The sequence below is a fragment of the Bos mutus genome, chromosome 7 (assembly GCF_027580195.1).
Source record: "Bos mutus isolate GX-2022 chromosome 7, NWIPB_WYAK_1.1, whole genome shotgun sequence".
Classification (NCBI taxonomy): Eukaryota; Metazoa; Chordata; class Mammalia; order Artiodactyla; family Bovidae; genus Bos; species Bos mutus.
In genome coordinates, this window is record NC_091623.1 from 12,318,702 (window position 1) to 12,340,508 (window position 21,807).

The window sequence follows — 21,807 nt, forward strand, 5'->3', positions numbered from 1 at the left end:
ATTTAGTCCTCTGGCTAGACAAGAGGTTTAAGAATTAAAGACAGCTTGTCATTTATGGGCTCAGGCCTGTCCGTAGGGTAGTGCAGTGGATTCTCTCACAGGCAAGGCTTCTGATGATTTATCCCCAGGTAACACGAGAAGTCTCTTGGCCAGTTTTTGCCTTTTTTGTAAAATTGTGCTGAAAATTCTAGGGTTTTTAAGAATTTATCTCTAGGATTGTTGTCCTGAAGGATTTTTTATATTATAGTATAAATGATTTATAATATTATATGGTTTCAAGTGTAAAAAATAGTGATTCAGCATTATTATGGATTAAAAGCTTTTGTCCTGAGTATTTTTAATTTGTTTGAAGAAAATGAGCGTGTAATGATCATACTGAATAAAGAGAAGTTTGCAGGGGCTGGTAAGGTGGGACAACAGAAAGAACTTGGGTTTTATCTTTGGTTTTTAATCTCAGAGCAGCTGCGTGGGACTGGTCATTTTCAGGCCCCAGGAGGAAACTGTGGGCAGGCCCAGTGTATTTTCTGATCATTCTCATATAATAAAAAGTTCTCCAGTCATATTTCCTTCCCAGACAGTCTGAGCTTGGTAATTAATACATCTAGCTTCAAATAGACTGATTTAAAGTGACATCTTCCCCGTCCCTGGCTCAGATTCTAGGTTCACTTTGTCAAATTCCACCCAAAGAAAACCTATTGGTAATTTTATTAGAATATATTGAAAGTACAGATTAATTTGTTCTTTAGAGGTGATAAACTTATTTTCTTAGGTCCTTCAACTGTTTATGTTTCTTTGCTATTGAAAATGCTGTGTTTTCAAAATTAAGTTACTTATTTGTTGATATTGTACCAAAGTGCAATACATTTTGTATATTGATTTTTGCATCCAATAATTTTGAAGGATGCTCTTATTTTAATAGTGTGTCAATGGATTTTTAGTATAGACACTTACATCATCTGTGCAAAATGATTTCCCCCCTTGCTTTCCATTTCTTTTTTTCTTAATTTTTCTATGTTGCCCTCCAGACAGAATTGGTAATTAGAAGTGGTGATAATTGCAGTTTTTCTTATTCTTGATTTTAGAAGGGCTGCTTATAATAATTTACCATTAGGTGAAATATTTGTAGTAAGTTTTTGGTAGAAATCCCTTATTAGGTTCAGAAATTTCACTTTTGAGTTTGCAAAGAATTTTAATCATGTGTTTGTATAGAATTTTACCAAATATCTTTTCTGTATGTGAGGCATTGTAAGTTGACTCTTACTGAGGGGTATTAAGATGCAATTTATGGTATCTTCCAGGTGCAAAGTCATTGCCAAGTGGACTGGGAATGTTATTAAATTTTGAAATATGATTTACATAATGCTGATGTGTTTTATAAGCATATACTCTTTGTAGGGAAGTATTGTCTTATTATGCTATTATGCCTCAAAAATAAAAGACAACTTTGTTTGTTTTTCTTTCCAGTATTACTTTACTGTTCTTTTTGGCCATGAAGGTCAGAAGCCACTAGAGCTGCGCTGTGAGGAGGAGCAGGATGGTAAAGAGTGGATGGAGGCCATTCACCAAGCCAGGTATGGGAGCCACTGGATTGTCTGGGTTTTGCATTGAGGTTTCACCATCAGTGTTAGTTTTGGGCGAACTTGCAATTCCAAGTTGGATTTCCCCTTAGTACCTCCTCCTCAGTCATGTGTGAGATGATTCTTTATGCTTTCTGTGGCTATATTCTAGCTGAAGATTAAAGGTAATAGATACAGCAATAGTAATGATGATTACTGAACACAGGGTTTGTGCCTGTGTGCCAGGCCCTGTTACAAGTGCCTCTCAATTAAGGAATCTATTAAATGCTTGGATTCCTTATCCTCTCAACAATTTGTGAGAGGCACGTCATGGTTAACCCCTCTTTTACAGATAAGGAAACCAAGACCTGGAAAGTTAGTTTGCTTGCCTGAGGCCTCACAGCTAGTGAGTGGCAGAGCTGGGATACAGGCCCAGCCGAGCCTCCACTTGGAAACCCTGCCCTGTACAGCCTGGTTATCGACAAAGGCAACACCAGCTGCCATCTGGGGAAATAGAAGAGTGTGCTTTTGCTTCCTCCTAAGAAATACCAGAAAGGTGGACATGAGCACACTTGGCCTCAAACGGGAGTGAGAAATCCACAAGAGACACACAGGCAGACCTCTCTCTTTTATTTTTCATATTCAGTTCCAAAGTCCTGTTCATTTTTGCTTTGAATGGCTCTTGTGCTCACGGCTTTTTTCCTGTCCGCACCGTGACTCCCTGCTTGAAGTTTCAGGGCGAAACTTGGCCTGGGACACGTGACTTTCTTTGCCGGACATGACCCCTCCTTCACCTATAAGTCCACTCACGTCTGTGTCTGTCTCTCTGTGTGTCTCCCGGACCCTTCGCCACAAGCCAGCACTCACTGGCCCCCTTCTACAAATGACCGCAGTTCTTGCTTTATTACATGTGGAATATTTAATGACTTAGTACAATGTGGGTTATTTTTCATATATTTCACACGTGTGATTTCTGTTTCCTGAGCTGGACTGTAGACAGCATGAGAGGAGGAGGATGGCGACACATTCATTTCTGAATGAAGCACAGTGCTGATTATGTAGTAGGTCACCAGGAAATATTTTGACATTGATTATAAAGAATTTAAGGTGCTGTCCTGAGTAATTGTAGGCTGTTCTTTGAAGCCTGAAGGCTTTTCTCCCGTCCTCCCCTCTGCTCCCTTCCCTTTCCCTCCTCTCATCCCCTTCCCCTCTTCTTTCTTCAGCTGCTGTATGTTGACTACTTGCCCTGTGGCAGGCAGCATGCTAAGAGCTCTACATACTCATCTTTAAAAAAAAAAAGTCTTCCCAACTACCAGTAGGGTATTATTAACTCTGTTTTACAGATGAGAAGACAAAGGTTCATGATGATTAAGCATATTGGCCAAGGTGTAAAAAGCTGGTTAAAGGGAAGAGGAAAGGGCTGGGACTCGAACTCAGGTCTCTTTGACTCCACAACCTTTAACCAATGTTCTATATTGTATTAGTCTTCGTTATTGTCTCTTTTTCTCTCCCTCTAATTCAAAGATCAAAGTGGATTAATGTCAGGTCAGGGTTGAGAGTAGATGTTATTTGCAAAAGATTTCAGTTCCTTTTCTTTCCTCCCCTCCAAAATATTTCTCTGAAATGCGCATGGTTGGTGACCAAATGCTGCTGTCCGAGGGGGACCCTGAGGCAGCCTGCTAACATCAGGATCCAGGCACACTGTTCAGCTGTCTTCACTCTCAGGGTCTCTGTCTGACGGTTTTGCTCCAAACTGAAGGCTAATGCAGACTGACTTGCTGTAGAAAGAAAGCCAGGTTTTCAAAGGTGAAAGAAGTATCAAGTTGGCAAGGTAGAACCTTTGGGTCATTTCCAGACACAGTCTTTGTGACCGCTTCTGTTCCTTTCTACCTGGGAGTTAAAATGAAGTAAGTAATTTAAAACACGTGTATTTGCCCATTTTTTTTTTCTTTCCAGAAAAACCAAGTACCATTAGCAGCCTAAATTCCTTTGTAGTTGCCAAGCAAACATTGTGGTGAACCAAATAGAGTATGAATTACTTTAAAATGGTGAAATTTCAAGTAAGAGGTTTTTTTGGTATACCAAGAAAACTTTGTTATATATATGGAAGTAGGTCAGTAGCTATTTGATATTGACTGCCATATGATCAATCCAGGGCTTACATGATTTTGTCAGGAAGCATAGATTTTAGAAACCACTTTAGTGGTTTGGTTAATCCAAGTTTTTCTTCTCTTTTAGATGTGAAGATTTGGTTCTTAATTGATCATTTTTTTTTGGTGTTCTGACTTTTGGTCTATTAGATTTGCTTTTCCTTTGATTTGAGGTCCAGGACTCCATTGTTTGATGACTTCCTTTTAATTTGACTGTTTTACACCTGTTCTTGTATTTGACTTTTTGTATTGAGATGCTTCTTAAATTTTTGCTTTCTAAATCATAGAAGATAATAACTTTTTCATTTACATTTCATTAAGTCAAGTTTTTGGTGTAAACTTGGGTCTGTGAAATTCATCCTGACTTTGTTTGTAAATGAGCAGAGCCAGAAAGTTAATGAGGCTGATGCAGAGAAAGAATTTGTCAGCCCTTTTTGCTTGAAATTGTGCTAATTAAACAACTGGTTGCTAACTAAACATTTCACCTTTAGAGGACAGCCTGATGGCATTACTTTGGTATTACTGCCTTTTTAATAGCAGATGCTCAATAATTATGGTTTTATTGATCCCTCTTTTTAAGTATGAGCTTTTGATGAACTGATGAGTATTTTAGCCTGAGACTAGTTCTTTTCTGAGCTATAGATCCTTCTGTAGGTACTACACAGAAACAGGGACTGCTCAGAATCCTTCTCTTGATCACTGCTCCTCTTTTCCTGGGGTGTTTATCAGTACTGGCCTGGGTGTTCTATCTTTGGGGTGTCATGAGAATCACATTTTTGAGGCTGGCTTTTGTACCTCCGAGCTGCATCGACTTGATTTGCTTTCAGAGGATCTTTAGGTCGTTTCCTGGTATGTTCAGTTGCTTGTTTTCTTCCTTAGATCTGGCCCAGGAAGATATCTTTTTGGAAATTGATATTCTCATTTTGAAGCTTTGACCTTGTCCAGGAAGCTTGTTTTACAGTTTTGCTCAAAGTTGGTTGCTATTACATTTCTAGAAATTGGCACATTTAAAATATCATTTCATTATGTATTACTGGCTTTGGTTCACAGGAAGGTGATAGCGTTGTAGGAAGGGGGAGGCCCCCCTACAGGGCCCCAAGAGCAGGCTCTTGTCTAACACTTGGAAAAGAATTGTCAGAGGAGACACATGTCCTGACAAAGCAAGAGATTTTATTGGGAAGGGCACCCGGGTGGAGAGCAGTAGGGTAAGGGAACCCAGGAGAACTGCTCTGCCACGTGGCTCACAATGTCAGGTTTTATGGTGATGGGATTAGTTTCCGGGTGGTCTTTGGCCAATCTTTCTTTTTTTTTTTAAATTTTATTTTATTTTTAAACTTTACATAATTGTGTTAGTTTTGCCAAATATCAAAATGAATCCGCCACAGGTATACATGTGTTCCCCATCCTGAACCCTCTTCCCTCCTCCCTCCCCATACCATCCCTCTGGGTCGTCCCAGTGCACTAGCCCCAAGCATCCAGTATCGTGTATCGAACCTGGACTGGCAACTCATTTCTTACATGATATTTTACATGTTTCAATGTCATTCTCCCGAATCTTCCCACCCTCTCCCTCTCCCACAGAGTCCATAAGACTATTCTATACATCAGTGTCTCTTTTGCTGTCTCGTACACAGGGTTATTGTTTCCATCTTTCTAAATTCCATATATATGCGTTAGTATACTGTATTTATGTTTTTCCTTCTGGCTTACTTCACTCTGTATAATAGGCTCCAGTTTCATCCACCTCATTAGAACTGATTCAAATGTATTCTTTTTAATGGCTGAGTAATACTCCATTGTGTATATGTACCACAGCTTTCTTATCCATTCCTCTGCTGATGGACATCTAGGTTGCTTCCATGTCCTGGCTATTATAAACAGTGCTGCGATGAACATTGGGGTACACGTGTCTCTTTCCCTTCTGGTTTCCTCAGTGTGTATGCCCAGCAGTGGGATTGCTGGATCATAAGGCAGTTCTATTTCCAGTTTTTTAAGGAATCTCCATACTGTTCTCCATAGTGGCTGTACTAGTTTGCATTCCCACCAACAGTGTAAGAGGGTTCCCTTTTCTCCACACCCTCTCCAGCATTTATTATTTGTAGACTTTTGGATCGCAGCCATTCTGACTGGTGTGAAATGGTACCTCATAGTGGTTTTGATTTGCATTTCTCTGATAATGAGTGATGTTGAGCATCTTTTCATGTGTTTGTTAGCCATCTGTATGTCTTCTTTGGAGAAATGTCTATTTAGTTCTTTGTGGCCAATCTTTCTAATTCAGAGTCTTTCCTGGTGGCACACGCATCGCTCAGCCAAGATGGATGCTAGCGAGAGGGATTCTGGGGAGTGGATGGACACGCAGTGTCTCCTTTCGACTTTTCCCAAACTCTTCTGGTTTTTGGTGGCTTATTAGTTCCGTATTCCTTATCAGGATCTCCTATCGTAAAACAACTCATGCAAATGGTTACTATGGTGCCTGGCCAGGGTGGGCTGTTTCAATCAATGTGCTTCCCCTAACAATAGCAAGGCTTAGTCTTGTTTCTGTTGAGATGAGGTGAAGCCAGAGTATTTTAATAGTAATGAAGTCTGTATTTGTTCTAGAAATGGTTTGCTATTTAGATATGGAGCTTTGGACATTTCCAGTAACTTGATATTTCTTTGTTCTCTTGGCCATATCTGTCCACCATGGTTGATTTGGTTGTAGGCATTGTTGTGGTTGTTGTTCAGTCTCTCAGTTGTATCTGACTCTTTGCAAGCCATGGACTGCCGCACGCCAGGCTTCCCTGTCCTTCACCAGCTCCTGGACCTTGCTCAGACTCATGTCCGTTGAGTCGGTGATGCCATCCAACCAACTCATCCTCTGCTGTCCCCTTCTCCTCCTGCCCTCAATCTTTCCCAGCATCAGGGTCTTTTCTAATGAGTCAACTCTTCACATCAGGTGGCCAAAGTATTGGAGTTTCAGCTTCAACATCAGTCCTTCCAATGAATATTCAGGATTGATTTCCTTTAGGATTGACTGCTTTGATCTCCTTGCAGTCCCAGGGACTCTCAAGAGTCTTCTCCAACACCACAGTTCAAAAGCATCAATTCTTCAGCACTCAGTCTTCTTTATGGTAGCCATTATGACAATTAAAAGCATTGATCCAATTGATTGTGGGTCTTTAAGGGCTCATTGGCTGACATGATAATGTCCACAGCTCTTTTTCCTCTGAGTTTCATCTGCTGGAGCCCTGAGCAAATGGAACCTCGGAAGTTAGAAGGTAGTCATGTCTTGGAAGAGGATCCAGTTGAACCAGAGGTACCAAAGCTTTTCTCATTCTGATCTAAGCATAAGACCTGAAGGACCTGGTTGATGGCAGTTGGGGAAAGAGGTAGGTGGAAAGTATTTCAGAGTTGTAGAGGGTAGACTTCAAAGGATCTTGTGCCCACCTGGAAAAGGACAGTGTTGGACCAGGGTGGCATCTAACATGTCTCTTGGATCCCTAGCTTGGATGGTGTCACTCTCTGAGAGGGCATATGATGACTGAGAGGAGGACTGTGGGGCAGGATGACAAGTGCTGGCCAGGAAGGGCTTCTGCAGGGAACTGTGGTGTATGAGTGTCTGGAAGGGGGAGTAGGGAACCGGGCAATACTGGTGGGTCTCCTTGCCCACTGGTATGTCAGGTATGGGAGAATGAGCATCAGGGGCTCCTAGAGAAGTCAAGGTATGTCCTGAGGGGAGAGCTGGCTCTGGGTTTCTACCGGGTCTGAGGTCAGGGGAGGGCTTGTGAAACATCAGAGCCATGGAAAACGTGGTGCCTGATGTCGCACGCCGTGGGGTGTGTGTGGCTTTGCTCACCTGCAGAGCTCTTGCTTATGCTCTCAGTGTTTGAGACGGTCCTGCTATCTGTTGCCCGCTTTGCCTCCAACTTCTCCAGCTAAAACTTAACACCTTCGGTGCTCTTTCCTCCCTTTTGTGTGTGCCTGTGGCAGGTGGCTCTTAGATTTTCCTTCATGGGGAAGGTATTTGCAAGAGAAAAAGGAACTGGGCATGTGACTCGGTCCCATAAAGCTCACGTCGCGTTTTGTTTGGCTGGGGCTTGCCACAGCCCTTTCCTTCACCCTGAAGTCAGTTGTGAACTTGATGAGTGGAGAAACTTAATCCTCCAGTTAAGGTTTTCAGTTAAACCTTGTCTTCTTGTCCACTAAAGAAAGCTGTAATCCAGCTTCTTGGGTCTGTGCCTGAGGCAGCCTCGTTCATATTCTCTATCTCTTCACCTCTCCCTCTAAAACACACACACACACACACACCCCCATGGTAATTGCACCAAACACCTAATGCCTGTAACCTTATTCTTTTTACCTGGCTAGAGGCTTACTTTGGAGCAAAGTGTATAATACAAAATCTGTCCAACACTGAAGGCCACTGTATGTATCCTGTCATCCCCATAAAATTAGCACTTTGTAGATTGAGCATGGGGAAGTCCTTCACAAGTCAGAAGCGTGATTACACAGAAAAGCTGAAAATGTTTTATGTATCACAGCAAAGCCACAAGACTAGGAAATCAGAAACGTATGGTAATGTTATACAGCCTAGAGCAATCCCAAGGGCATATTTTGTATTCTTTTTGTAACAGCAAGACTGCCACTGTTAAAAAGCTGAAGATGTGGATTTTGTGTGTTTGCGATTTTGTCTTTCTTTACCAAGAAGGTCTGTCAGGCCTTTGCCTCCACATCTGCCACAATGAAAGAGACTTCAGTACTTTTCCCCTTAGAGTTTGAAGAGTGCAACACAAAAGAAAAGGAGTCGTGTTTGTGGACTGAAAGATTTGCTTGGTTGGATAGTAGAAATTGTTTTCTGTGGAGAAAAATTAGGCTTGGATTGTCTTATTTGCAGCCCTTTGTTAATCCTCCTACCCGTCAGTTATCTTTCCTTTTCCTCACAGAGTGTTTGCCTCAGATGCTTGTCTTGTCTCCTTCCTTAAGTGTCAGCTGACACCGCAGTGCGACCTTGAGTCTCCACTCACAGAGCGGGTCCTCATGTGCACGTGGGCTCACCCTCTGCAGGGGGCCGCCTCCAGAGAACCTCTCTGGTTCAAGGAAGATCTCTACCATTGGCTTCTTCCCTCTGATTTTCTTGCTGGATAATTGATTCATTTCTCTCTTACAGTTCCAATGGGTTTCCCTGAGCCTCCTCTCTCCCTTTATCCTGCTCAACATGACTTTTCTCTTGTGTTCTTTGGTTTTTCTTAAATATTTGTCTCCCACCTAAAAACCAGAAACCCTTTGCCTTGTCCCTAAATCCTCCTCTAGCTGCTGACCACTCTTGAAAGTGCAGCCAGGTTTCTTGGAGAAATGATTTGTTTGTTCTTTCTTTGTACACACTCCTGCTCTTTCCAGCCTCTGGGGGTGGGTTTCTGTCTCTCCCCCACTGAAGCTGTGTCACCTGGGTCAACATGACTTTCCAGAGCTTTTCCCTCCTTATGTAACTTCAACTTGCCATTTTGTATTTAGTACTTATTTTTGAATTACACAAATAATACCTATAAATGCAAATTCTCCAAAAAGAAAATTTAAACAATGCACAAGTGCAGAGGGTAAAAAGTTCTAGTTTCCACTCATATCCTTCCCCTCTCCCCCAACATTCTCCAAGCCTACTTATGTCCTCAGAGGTACTTACTGGTCACAATTTGTTCTTTTTTTTTTTTTCCTACGTATTTGCATGTGTGTGTATAGATAGACTGATACTCAGTAAGCCTAAAACTAAACTCATAGTTTTCTGCAAGAGGTCTCCCTTCCAAATGTGTATCATTCTGATCTGTCCTCCACACGATTACCAGAATACCCTTTCTGAAGAAAACATCTGATCTTCTAGAAGAATTCCAGGGTGCCCTTGAGTAATTTTAGTTATTAAAGTCAATTTTCTTATAATATAAAAATTTAAACAGATACAAGGGTCAGGAGAATAGTATGATGGTCCCCCGTGCTGCTTTTAAGGAAAAAAAAATTCATTCATTCAACTGATGTTTATTCCCTCCCTAGCAAGTTCTGGGATGCAGTGAGCCAGTCAAGCAAGGACCCTCTGAGCTAACCTTTGTGAGCTTCTCATGCCATCCCACACCACACCACCGCCACCTCCCATGTCCTGAGCTCAGGAATTCTGATGTGCTGGGGTGTCCCTCCAGCCTGAGTAACTCCAGCTCGTCTTTCAGGCTCAGCTCTCAGTCATCTGCACCATCTTCCTGGATCCTCTTTCTCCAGCTCAGGGAAGTGCTGACCATTCCCTTCTTTCAGCCCCTACTGTAACCTCTTATTTATCTCTGAGCCTCTATGAGATTATTGCATTGATTTGTTTCTCTGCTTCTCCCTGTCAGCTTGAATTCCTTCAATGCAAACGTGTCCTGCTCATCTCTTATCCCTGCTCTTGGCACAGGGCCAAGTTGCTTTTCAGAAATGTGGGTACCAGTTTAATCTCCCTCTGCTAGGGCATGAGAAAGCTGGAATCATTTTTTTTAATCTTTATTATATTGATGGGTAGAGAATAGTATCTTGTGTAATGAGTATTTCCTTGATTATTGGTGAGACTATTTTTTGCTATTGTTAATATTTGTCTCTACTACCTATATGAATTACTATCTCATATCCATTCCCCATTTTTCCAATTGGTGTTTTTCTTATCAGTTTGTTTGTGAGCTCTTTGTGTAACAGAGATATTTTCTATTTTTCATATTTGTTGTAAGCCCATGTCATTTTTTATCTTGTACTTAAATCTATGGCATTTTTGACGTAAAATTTTTTGATTTATCATGCAGTGAAAATACTGGTTTTGGGGAGAAGTCATTCCATTGCTTTTTACAAAGTAGTATTATTTTAAAAATTTAGATGTAATTCACATACCATAAAAATGTACCATTTTAAAGATTGTGATTTAGTGATTTCTGGTATATTCACAAAGTTATGCAACCATCACCACTACCTAATTCCAGAACATTTTCAACACTCAAGAAAAAAACCCCATCAATTAGCAGTTACTCCCTATTCCCTGATTTCCCTAGCTCTAGCCAACCACTGATCTACTTGCTGTCTCTATGGATTTGTGAATTCTGGACATTTCATATAAATGCATTTGTCTCTGTCCCTGGTGGCTCAGACGGTAAAGCGTCTGCCTGCAATGCGGGAGACCTGGGTTCGATTCCTGGGCCAGGAAGATCCCCTGGAGAAGGAAATGGCAATCCACTCCAGTACTCTTGCCTGGAGAATTCCGTGGACGGAGGAGCTTGATAGGCTACAGTCCATGGGGTCGCAAAGAGTCGGACACGACTGAGTGACTTCACTTTCTTTCACTTAACATAAAGTTATCAAGGTTCATTCATGCTGTAGCATAATCAGCCCTCCACCCTTTTTATGGCTGAATACTATTCCATTGTGTGACTATACTGCTTTTTGTTCATTCATTAATTGGTGGACATTTGGGTTGTTTCCTCTTTTTGCTGTTATGAACAGTGCCACTGTGAATCTTTGTGTACTAGATTTTGTGTGGATTTATGTTTTCAGGTCTCAGATGGCACTAGTGGTAAAGAACCCAGCTGCCAACACAGGAGATATGAGAGACACGGGTTTGACACGCATTCAATCCCTGGGTTGGGAAGATTCCCTGGAGGAGGGCATGGTAACCCATTCCAGTATTCTTGCCTGGAGAATCCCATGGACAGAGGAGCCTGAGGGCTACAGTTTATAGGGTCACAAAGAGTTGGACATGACTGAGCAACTTAGCACAAGGCAAGAATTATTGGCTCGTGTAGCATCTCTATGTGTAGCTTTTCAAGGAACTGCCAGACTGTTCCCCCATGGATACACTATTTTCCATTCCCACTAGCAGTGTATGAGGGTTCCAGTTTCTCCACAGTCCCACCAACACCTGTTTCCATTGCTATTTTGTTCAGAGTCCTCATAGTAGAAATTAAACATGAAAATTTATAAACACCTTTAATTCATTTGTGTTTAATGAATATAGTTAGATATATACTTTGGCTCAAGAATTTTTGGTGATCATAAAGAGAATTCTACCAATACTTATTTATGCATATTTGTAAAGAAAGAAAAGTCTCAGTGTTAGGAAAGGGTCATCAGTATCAATTGTGATATAAAACATGTTCCTCACTTTTTAAATATACTACTATACTATAAAATGTATTTAGTTTTAGAAGCATTCCTTAACATTTCTTTCTGTCAAAGTAATAACTTTACCATTATTGGCTTTCTGTTATACTTCCTTATAACAATGTTTTGCTCATTTTTTTATGTTTAATTGTGCTTTAGAAAAGATTAGTGACAACTTTTCACATGTCCCAAAGTTAATCAGATGTTGTAAGTAATGAACTACAACTGTGAACTGAAAAGAAAGCAGTGTTTAAAAGAGGGAGCTTTCAGTTCAGTCGCTCAGTCCTGTCTGACTCTTTGCGACCTCATGGACTGCAGCACACCAGGCTTCCCTGTCCATCACCAACTCCCGGAGCTTACTCAAACTCATGGCCATTGAGTCAGTGATGCCATCCAACCAGCTCATCCTCTGTCACCCCCTTCTCCTCCTGCCTTCAATCTTTCCCAGCATCAGGGTCTTTTCTAGTGAGTCAGTTCTTCGAATTAGGTGGCCAAAGTATTGGAATTTCAGCTTCAGCATCAGTCCCTTCCGGTGAATATTCAGGACTGGTCTCCTTCAGGATGGACTGGTTGGATCTCCTTGCAGTCCAAGGGACTCTCAAGAGTCTTCTTCAATACCACAGTTCTAAAGCATCAATTCTTCGGCACTCAGCTTTCTTTATAGTCCAACTCTGACATCCTTAGTCCTTAAATTTTATTTCTTTTTTTGATCTCTCCTAACAGAGATGCTTGAGTTTCCACTTATTGTAAAGGGGACAGTGTAGGAAAGAAGAGCCTGTTTGTAGAAAAAAAGAGATTAGTGGGAGTAAATTAGTGTTAGAACCTCTAACACTGATGTGATACCTGGAAAATATTGATAAGCTAGTGGAGTGGACCTATTGATGTAAGAGCAGTTGAGAGCCAGAAAAATGGAGGGTAGCAATGTTAAGGTGGCTGTAATGATGCCTGAAGGCCTGGTCTTGCTTAGATAAGAGTGCTGCTGCCTGTGCTCAAACATTGTTTAGCTGGGAACCACAATGCTGTCATCCTGAACTGGATTTCTCCAGTTCCCAAAGACTCCACGATGCCTCTGAATGCTGATTCCAAAGTTTTCTCAATAAAATTTAGCATAACCCTGGAGCTAGTGAAACTGTTTCTTCAGTTACCCATTATACAGCTTTTTAGTTTGGGTTTTACTGTAGTTCTCTCCCTTTCTCTGATATGCTAGATATATATGCTAATTGTAATTATAATTGTCTAGCGTATTAGAAATGGCAACCCACTCCAGTGTTCTTGCCTGGAGAATCCCAGGGACGGGAAAGCCTGGTGGGCTGCCGTCTATGGGTCGCACAGAGTTGGACACGACTGAAGCGACTTAGCAGCAGCCGCAGCGTATTAGACACATCTCTCTCTCTCATTAGCAAATATATCTTCAATCAAAATAGCTAGGATAAAGGACTTCCCTGGTGGTGCAGGGGCTAAGACTCTGCGCTCCCAGTGCAGGGGGCCAAGGTTCAGTCCCTGATCAGGAAACTAGATCCCACGTGCCTCAACTTAAAGACCCTGCCACAACTAAGACTTGGAGCAGCTGAAGGAAAAGAAAAGACAGGGCAGAATAACTCAGATAAGGTTCTGGCCCAAGTAAAATTCCTTCCTGATAATTTTAAGGCCTGTGATTTTATACTGTGCCTTATCTCTGAACTCTTCAGGATTCTACTGGAATATTTCTTCTCTCTTGCATGGAGTAGTGGTTTTGATTATACATATTACCCAAGAATATTTTACTCCCATATATATTTCTCAGACTTGCCATCTGTTGGTACTCAACAGCTTAGTTTGGTTTTCATCATGTTCATTTATATGGCTTAATTTTATTATTTCCTTTGGCAGTGAGGAACCGTTTTTTCTCAAGGAATCTTAAACTGAATAACAAAAACTAATATGTGAATAAATTGCAAAACAGAAGTAATGAATAGTTTAGACTGAAACACTTAAACCTGAGCATTATCTAGTAACCAGAAAATTTAATCAGACAAAACATGTATTGATAATATAGTAGAAGAGAAATAGCAGTGCTCTGAAAACCCTTACACTAAAGGGAAGCCGTGCATGTGTCTTCAATGATTTGACCCGGTCTGTAGTACATTTTTTATTTTACTAGTGGGGTACATAAAAAAAAAACTATGATTTTTAAGGTGGGACAATATCCCCATAAGAGTAAACTAGGGAGACCCAATGAAATACTTCAAATGACTTGAAAATTATGAGAAAAGCAAATTATTTTGTAAAAAGAATAAACTGTGCAAAACAAATCATTTTAAGTGACTTTTTTTTCATTTGACAATGATTTCATTTGAATGACTGTTTTGTGCCAGGTCCCATGCTACATGATCGTCTAGATGATCATCTAGCATGGACTAGTCTTTAACACTTTTCCTGGATTATTGTGGAAATTCCACTGGTTTCCTTTTCTTCTTTATACTCCACCCCCTCAGCTCTGTCCTTTCGTATCACAGCATCCAGTGTGATCCTGTAAAGAAGTCAGATCTTGCCATGCCTCTGATTAAAGTTCTGCATCTCATACAGGGTGAAAACCGAGACTTTAGATTGGTCTCTAGAACCCTACATGCATTAAAATCCTGTCCCCTCTTCTGCCTCTCATGTATGCCCCCTAGTAAACCGGCCACTTCGCCATTCCCATACAGGTCAGACCCACTCCCACCACAGGGCTTTTGCACTTGCTGTTTCCTCTGCCTGTCAGGCTCCCCCTGAGCTGGCCACAAGGCTGTCTTCTCAGATCATTCATTACTCCAGTGCTGGCTTCTCAGTAAAGAGCCTCTCTCATACCCTGGTTAAAATGGTAACCCCGTCTCCCCCATTTCCTTTCCTACTCCTCTGTTTTTTTCCTTTAAGGAATGATCACCAGTAGCATACTGCTTGGGCTTCCCAGATGCCTTAGTGATAAAGAATCCACCTGCCAATGCAGGAGACATGGGTTTGATCCCTGGGTTGTGAACATCCCCTGGAGAAGGACGAAACAGCAACAGCACACTACAGATTTTTCTTATATTAATGTCTTTTGCTGTGTTGTTGTTGTTCAGTCGCTAAGTTGTGCCTGACTCTTTGCGACCCCATGGACTGCAGCACACCTGTCCTTCACTGTCTCATGGAATTTGCTCAGATTTATGTCCACTGAGTCAGTGATGCTATCTAACCATCTCTTCCTCTGCCACTCCCTTCTCCTTTTTCCTTCAGTTTTTCCCAGCATCAGGATCTTTTCCAGGGAGTTGGCTCCTTGCATCAGGTGGCCAAAGTATTAGAGCTTCAGCTTCAGCATCAGTCCTTCCAATGACTATTCAGGGTGGAGTTCCTTTAAGACTGACTAATTTGATCTCTTTGCAGTCCAAGGGACTCTCAAGAATCTTCTCCAACACCACAATTCGAAGGCATCAATTCTTTGGTGCTCAACCTTCTTTATGCTCCAACTCTCGTATCCATACATTACTACTGGAAGGACCATAGCATTGACTATATGGACCATTGTCAGCAAAGTGATATCTCTGCTTTTTAATATGCTGTCTAGGTTTGTCATTACTTTCTTTCCAAGGATCAAGCATCTTTTAATTTCATGGCTGCAGTCACCATCCACAATGATTTTGGAGCCACAGAAAATAAAATCTGTTACTGCTTCTGCTTTTCCCCTTCTATTTGCCATAAAATGATGGACTGGATGCCATGATCTTAGGTTTTTGAATGTTGAGTTTTAAGCCAGCTTTTTCACTCTGCTCTTTCACCCTCATCAAGAGGCTTCTTAGTTCCTCTTTGCTTTTTTGCATGATGTACTCTGCATATAAGTTAAATAAGCAGGAGGAAAATATACAGCTTTGATGCAGTCCTTTCCCAATTTTGAACCAGTCATTGTTCCATGTCCAGTTCTAACTGTTGCTTCTTGACCCATATACAGGTTTCTCAGTAGACAGATAAGGTTGTGTGGTATTCCCACCTCTTCTAAGAATTTTCCACAGTTTGTTGTGATCCATACTGTCAAAGGCTTTAACATAGTTGATGAAGCAGCAGTAGATATTTTTCTGGAATTCCTTTGCTTATCCAGAGAATGTTGGCAATTTGATCTCTGGTTCCTCTGTCTTTTCTAAATCCAGCTTGTCCGTGTGGAAGTTCTAGGTTCACATACTGCTGAAGCCTAGCTTGAAGAATTTTGAGAAAAACCTTACTGGCATGGGCACAATTATATGGCAGTTTGAACATTCTTTGGCATTTCCCTTCTTTGGGATTGGAATGAAAACTGACTCTTTCCAGTCCTGTGGCCAGTGCTGAGTTTTCCAAATTTGCTGACGTGTTGAGTGCAGCACTTTCACAGCATCATTGTTTAGGATTTGGAATAGCTCAGCTGGAATTCCATCACCTCCAATAGCTTTGTTTATAGTGATGCTTCCTAAGACCTACCTGACTTCACACTCCAGGATGTCTGGCTCTAGGTAAGTGACCACATTATCATGGTTATCTGGGTCATTAAGACCTTTTTTTTTTTGCTCTGTACTACAGTGTAAACTTCACAAGAGCACAGGTTTTTTTTTTTTTTTTTTTTTCTGCTTTGTTTACTCCTGTCTCCAGTGCTTTGAACAGTTTCTGGGTACATACCGGTCAATAAACATTGGATGAAAGAATGAATTTGAAGTCATAGGGACATATTAAAAGGAAATAAACATTACATAATCCTGTCTCACAGAATAAATATCTGTCATTAGGATTGGTGTATGTGGGGTTTCCACTTAAAATTATAGAGGTGCTGGGAAAATACAGAAAAGCACAAAAGAAGTTAATTAAAAATTACCCATAATTTTACTAGTGAAAGAACACTGCTCTTTGTATTTGGAGTGCCTATCATTCCCTCTTGGTCACCCCTCCTTCCCAACCCTTATATCTGTGATATACATAATTTTCTCTCTCTGCAACTGAACTTATGTGCATGCACAAAACATGTTTATTTTTGTCTCCTGGAGTTTTTGTTATTGTTGTTGTTCACTTATTAGTAAGTCTTGGATATGTCTTCATTATGTTACTGTTCTTTTAAAATATGATTGTAAATGGCATGTATCATTCCACTGTGTAGATCTACTATTGCTTGTTTAATCACTTCCATATTATATACATGTACATTTAGATTGTTTGCACTTTCTTATAGTCATTAAGATAATTAATGAATGCACATCTTGTTTCTTTGTACATCTTTGTGCAAACCTCTGTTTATTTTCCTTGGGTTAGATTATTGGAAGTGTAATTACAATGACCGAGGATGTGTATGACCTTTTTAGTGTATCTTGATACATATTGTGACATAGTTCACTCCAGTAGTGTAGCCGTTGTAACATATCTTTGCTGGCGCTGAGTAGCATTGTTTACTGAAACTCTTGATACATTTGATAAACAGTTTTTAAAAGTGAAAGTTGTGCAGTCATGTCTGACTCTTTGTGACCCTGTGGATTATATAATCCATGGAATTCTCCAAGCTAGGTAGCCTTTCCATTCTCCAAGGGATCTTCCCAATCCAGGGATCAAACCCAGGTCTCCCTCATTGCAGGCACATTCTTTACCAGCTGAGCCACAAGGGAAGCCCTTGTGAAAGAAACAATTTTTATTTATATGGTTAAGTAGTAGCACCTTTTTTCTGTATTTATTATTCATACATATATTATTTTCTATGACGTCCTTTTATCTATTTCTTGACTCAATAATTTTAAGCAATATTATTGGCTCCCTGTTGTAAAGATGAAGACTTTAAGACTCTTACAAATCTCTTACCTCTCCTTCCTCTGTCCCCTCTGTTTGTGTTACTCACAATGGTTGACTTTATATCTTAAAATCATATCATTAAGCCTCTGTTAATTTACCAACTTTGGACAGTGTGTATTGACTCTCTGCTATGCAAGATACATAATTTGAGACATTTAATATGTTTTTATTGTTCTTTTCTCTCTTCTAACCCTGAGGTTTTATTACTTTCACTATTATTTATTCTCTGTTTATAAACTTTTTTAAACATTTACCTTCTGTTCTATAAATTTAATTAAACCACTGTTGGTTCTGAAAATTAAAAAACAGTGAGGGGCATTTGCATCATGGTTATACAAATGTTACGTACCAACTATCAAGGCTGGTGTTCAATTCTCTATTGTGATCTAACTCCCTAGGTTACTGAGGAGGAACGCATCTGCTTGATCCTCACTTTCTTTAGCTAACCTATGGTTTCTCTTTGGAAGATTTCATAATTTTTCTCTATCCTTAGAGCTCTGATATTTTACAAGGGTGTGAGAGGGTATGACATTTTTTAAATTTGTTCTCTCTGGCATTTGGATTAGCCTTTCTATTTGAACTGTACCGTGTTCAGTTCAAGGAAGGTTTCTTGAATTTCTTGATTATTTTCTCCCCATCACAGTCTGTGTTTTTTTTTCCTTCTGAAACTCCCATAAGATAGTTTTTAGACTTCTTGGATCTGTACTCCAGGCTGCTCAAATTTTCTTTCCTATTTTTAATCTCTTTGTATTTTTGTTCAGTGTTCTTTATCTCTGCCACCACCCAGCTTAGATTTTAGCCATGTCTGGTTTATTGGTTAGCACATTCATTGACCTGAAAATTTTCAATAATTGTTTTTGTTTCCAAGAACTCTTCCTTTTATCTGATCACTTCTTTTCCAGCCGCTTTTTGTTTTATGGCTTTACTATCCTTCCATATCTCTCTGAAGATAATAAATCTCTGTAGCCTGATTAGTCTTGTTTCCCTAGTATCTCTTCTGTTTGTTCATTTGAGGCTTTACTTATTAACTCTTGCCGCTTGACAGTTTACTCCCCAATGCTTAAAACAATAAACTTCTTGGTGAAAATGAAAAAAAAAAATTAAACAAGAATAATCACAATAAATGCATCATTTACAAAAAACAAAAAAAAAAAACAAACAATAAACAACTTACGGTCCCCAGCAGTGTCTGTGGCTCGGGAATCTAGGTATGGTTTTGCTGGATGCGTCTGCCCTGAGGACGCAAGGCAGCAATCCTGGTGTCAGCCAGGTCTGCAGTCACATCAGCAGGTTCAAAAGGTACTCACTCACATGATTGTTGGTTGGATTCACTTCCTTGCCAGTTGTTGGACGAAAGCCTCAGTTTCTCATCAGCTGTTGGCTGAGGCCTCTCTCAGTTTCTGTCTGTGTGGGCCTCTCCATGTAGCAGCTCACGACATGGCAGTGGCCAGCACAAACTGGCAAGATAAGAGAAGGCCAATAATAAGATGGAATCCAGAGTCTCCTTGTACACTGATCTTGGAAGTGCCATCCCATCACTTTTGCTGTGATCTGTTCCATCACTAGGGGTCATCTTGCGTGCCGCCTACTACTTTTCTTAGGGATTAATTTTCTCAAGTGTCTAGTGATCTTTGTTTCTAAATGCAGGATCTTGAGGGTTACTATAGGCAGCTGGCCTAGGCTTAACGCTGTGACTGTGAACAAGGGTCTGTCTGTGCCTTGTGTGGTTGTGCAGGCTTCGTTTTCAGGTATGTGGGCAATGGCAGCAAGTTTGGCTGGGACTCTCCCTTGTCAGGTTCCACCCCCTTTAGTGTGCTTGGGTGGCACCTGTGACTTGCTACCAGCAACTAGTATATAGCAAACATGAGTGAATAGTGGCTTCTAGATTACATTCTATGGCAAAGGAAAAGGGATTTTGCAGGTTAATTAAGGTCCTAAATCAGTTGATTTTGAGTTAATTAAAAAGGAGCTTTTCCTCAGTGGCCTGACTTAATCAAATGAGGGAGGTGGGGGTAGAAGCCCACCCCTGAGGTCAGAGATGCTCTCCGGCTGGTCTTGAAGACGCAAACTGCCTGAGTTCTGTAGCTGCAAGAAAATCCCTTTTTCCAACAGCCTGAGTGAACGTGAGTGTGGCTTCTCTCATTCACGCCTCTAGAACAGAAGGCACCTGGGCTGACACCTTGATAGCAACCTTGGGAGACTCTGAGTTGAGGATCCAGCTACACTGACCCACAGAATCTATGAGATAATATGTATGTGCTGTTTAAACCACTGTATTTGTGGTAATTTGTTACCCGATAGAAAAGTCACACAGTGTATTTCACTCCTAGTCCCTCTCCCTTTCCCTTTTGCTCTCTGTCTTGTGTCTGCAGTGGATGTGATATAAAGCCAAGCTCTGCTCCCTGAGTCTAACCCCTTCATGAGGAGCCTTCTTTGGGAAGGCGGCCTGCTTTCTACAGAGAGCAGATCTTCGGCTGACTTGAGAGCATGTCATTCTTGCCTGTTGGACCTTTTCTTTCTTTATCTTGTAAAATGGGAAGAGGAGGAACCTAACTTCCAGATGTTCTGAAGGCTCTTGTTTAATGAAAGACCCTGATGATCCTTCCCTTGCCGTCTCCTGTCCTTTGTTGATTCTGGACTTGGAGCTTCTCTGGCCACTCTTGGTGGGAACCATGCCTGTGCAAGGGGTCTGCCTGTGTGGTTTCCTTGCTCTGATTTTCCCACCGTTCTGATTCTTCTTGGTTTTCCTCTTCATGGAATTTCATAAAACTTCTGGTCTGTTGATGACATATTTTCCTGTTTTATAATGCTGTTATGGTTTCCTTCTTTAAACAAAAACCAGTTTTCCTAGCATTTCAGCAGGACCTTGGAAATGAAGGGAGGCAGATATATCAATGATGAGTCTGCGTGAATTCAGCTCTACATACTGGTCTGGACTTTTTCTTTTTATAGAAGAAAATAAAATACTCTTTTGCTGCCTAACACTGATCTAACATGTTTGTAATAAATTTGGCATATTTCTAATAAAACTGGTGAGAAAGGGTAGAGTTTTTATTATAATAAGTAATTTTCTCATGCGCTATTATTACATCCTCCTTTTAAAGTACCCTAAAGCATATTTCTTTGAGGACCGTGCCTTTTTTTTCTCCTTTCCCCCTTTTCCCGTTTACACTTACACAGCCTTTCTTCCTTCTCTTAGGGTAATTTCTTAGAACAAGTGACTTAAAATATTGCTGACACTATGCTTTTTTTTTTTTTTTTTTCTAACACTAATGGCACACATGATGTAAGTGCTGAGAAGGTTGAGATAACTGAACTAAAATTGTGATTTTTAGAATTGTCTTAAGACTCTTTTAGTTCCAAGTAATGGCACCCCACTCCAGCACTCTTGCCTGGAAAATCCCATGGATGGAGGAGCTTGGTAGGGTGCAGTCCATGGAGTCGCTAAGAGTCGGACATGACTGAGCGACTTCCCTTTCACTTTTCACTTTCATGCATTGGAGAAGGAAATGGCAACCCACTCCAATGTTCTTGCCTGGAGAATCCCAGGGACGGGGGAGCCTGGTGGGCTGCCATCTATGGGGTCGCACAGAGTCGGACACGACTGAAGCGACTTAGCAGCAGCGGCAACAAAAATCTATTTCAAACTAGTGTAGGCTAGAAAGAGAATTTATTACGTGGAAACTGCAATAGGATCTCACCAAACCCAAGGGTAAAATTATATTCAGATATCATGAGGGTCTGGGACCAGAAACTAAAGAGCCAAAGGTTTTTCTGAACATCTGCTTATTCTTTTCTATCTTTGTTTTGGCATGGGTGTGGCCAAATGTGGCTGATAATAATAGTGATCTGAGTTTCCAAGTTTATATCATCTCAGTTCAAGCAAATAAGTCAGAGGCACACTCCCAGATTCCAAAGAGAAATAATCCAGCTTGGTTTAGCTTGGGCCAGTTATCTCTTTTTAGACCAGTGCCATATGGTCATGAGGGCAGATTTTGTGGTATAAACAGGACTGCCACAGCCCAGGTTCTCAAAGAAGAGGTAGTGGGGTAGAAGATATATCAAGGGGACAGATAGCTCAAAACTTATCTGTTATTATATTCTTGTTTATATCCAGTGTGCTGTTTCTCATTAGAGAGACAGTTTATCTTGTGGTTAAGATCATGAGCTTGGGG

At 40.8% G+C, this 21,807-nt stretch overlaps 1 protein-coding gene across 3 annotated transcripts in view; it reads left to right on the forward strand.

Annotated features, from left to right (window-relative positions):
* The window catches only part of RASGRF2 (Ras protein specific guanine nucleotide releasing factor 2), a 263,109-nt gene that overhangs the window by 77,243 nt on the left and 164,059 nt on the right, over positions 1–21,807 (forward strand). For all 3 annotated transcript variants that reach the window (XM_070373066.1, XM_070373065.1, XM_005904542.2), the window contains exon 2: positions 1,465–1,571. In XM_070373066.1, the coding sequence (XP_070229167.1) occupies positions 1,465–1,571 (107 nt within the window). The remainder of the gene's footprint in view (positions 1–1,464; positions 1,572–21,807) is intronic.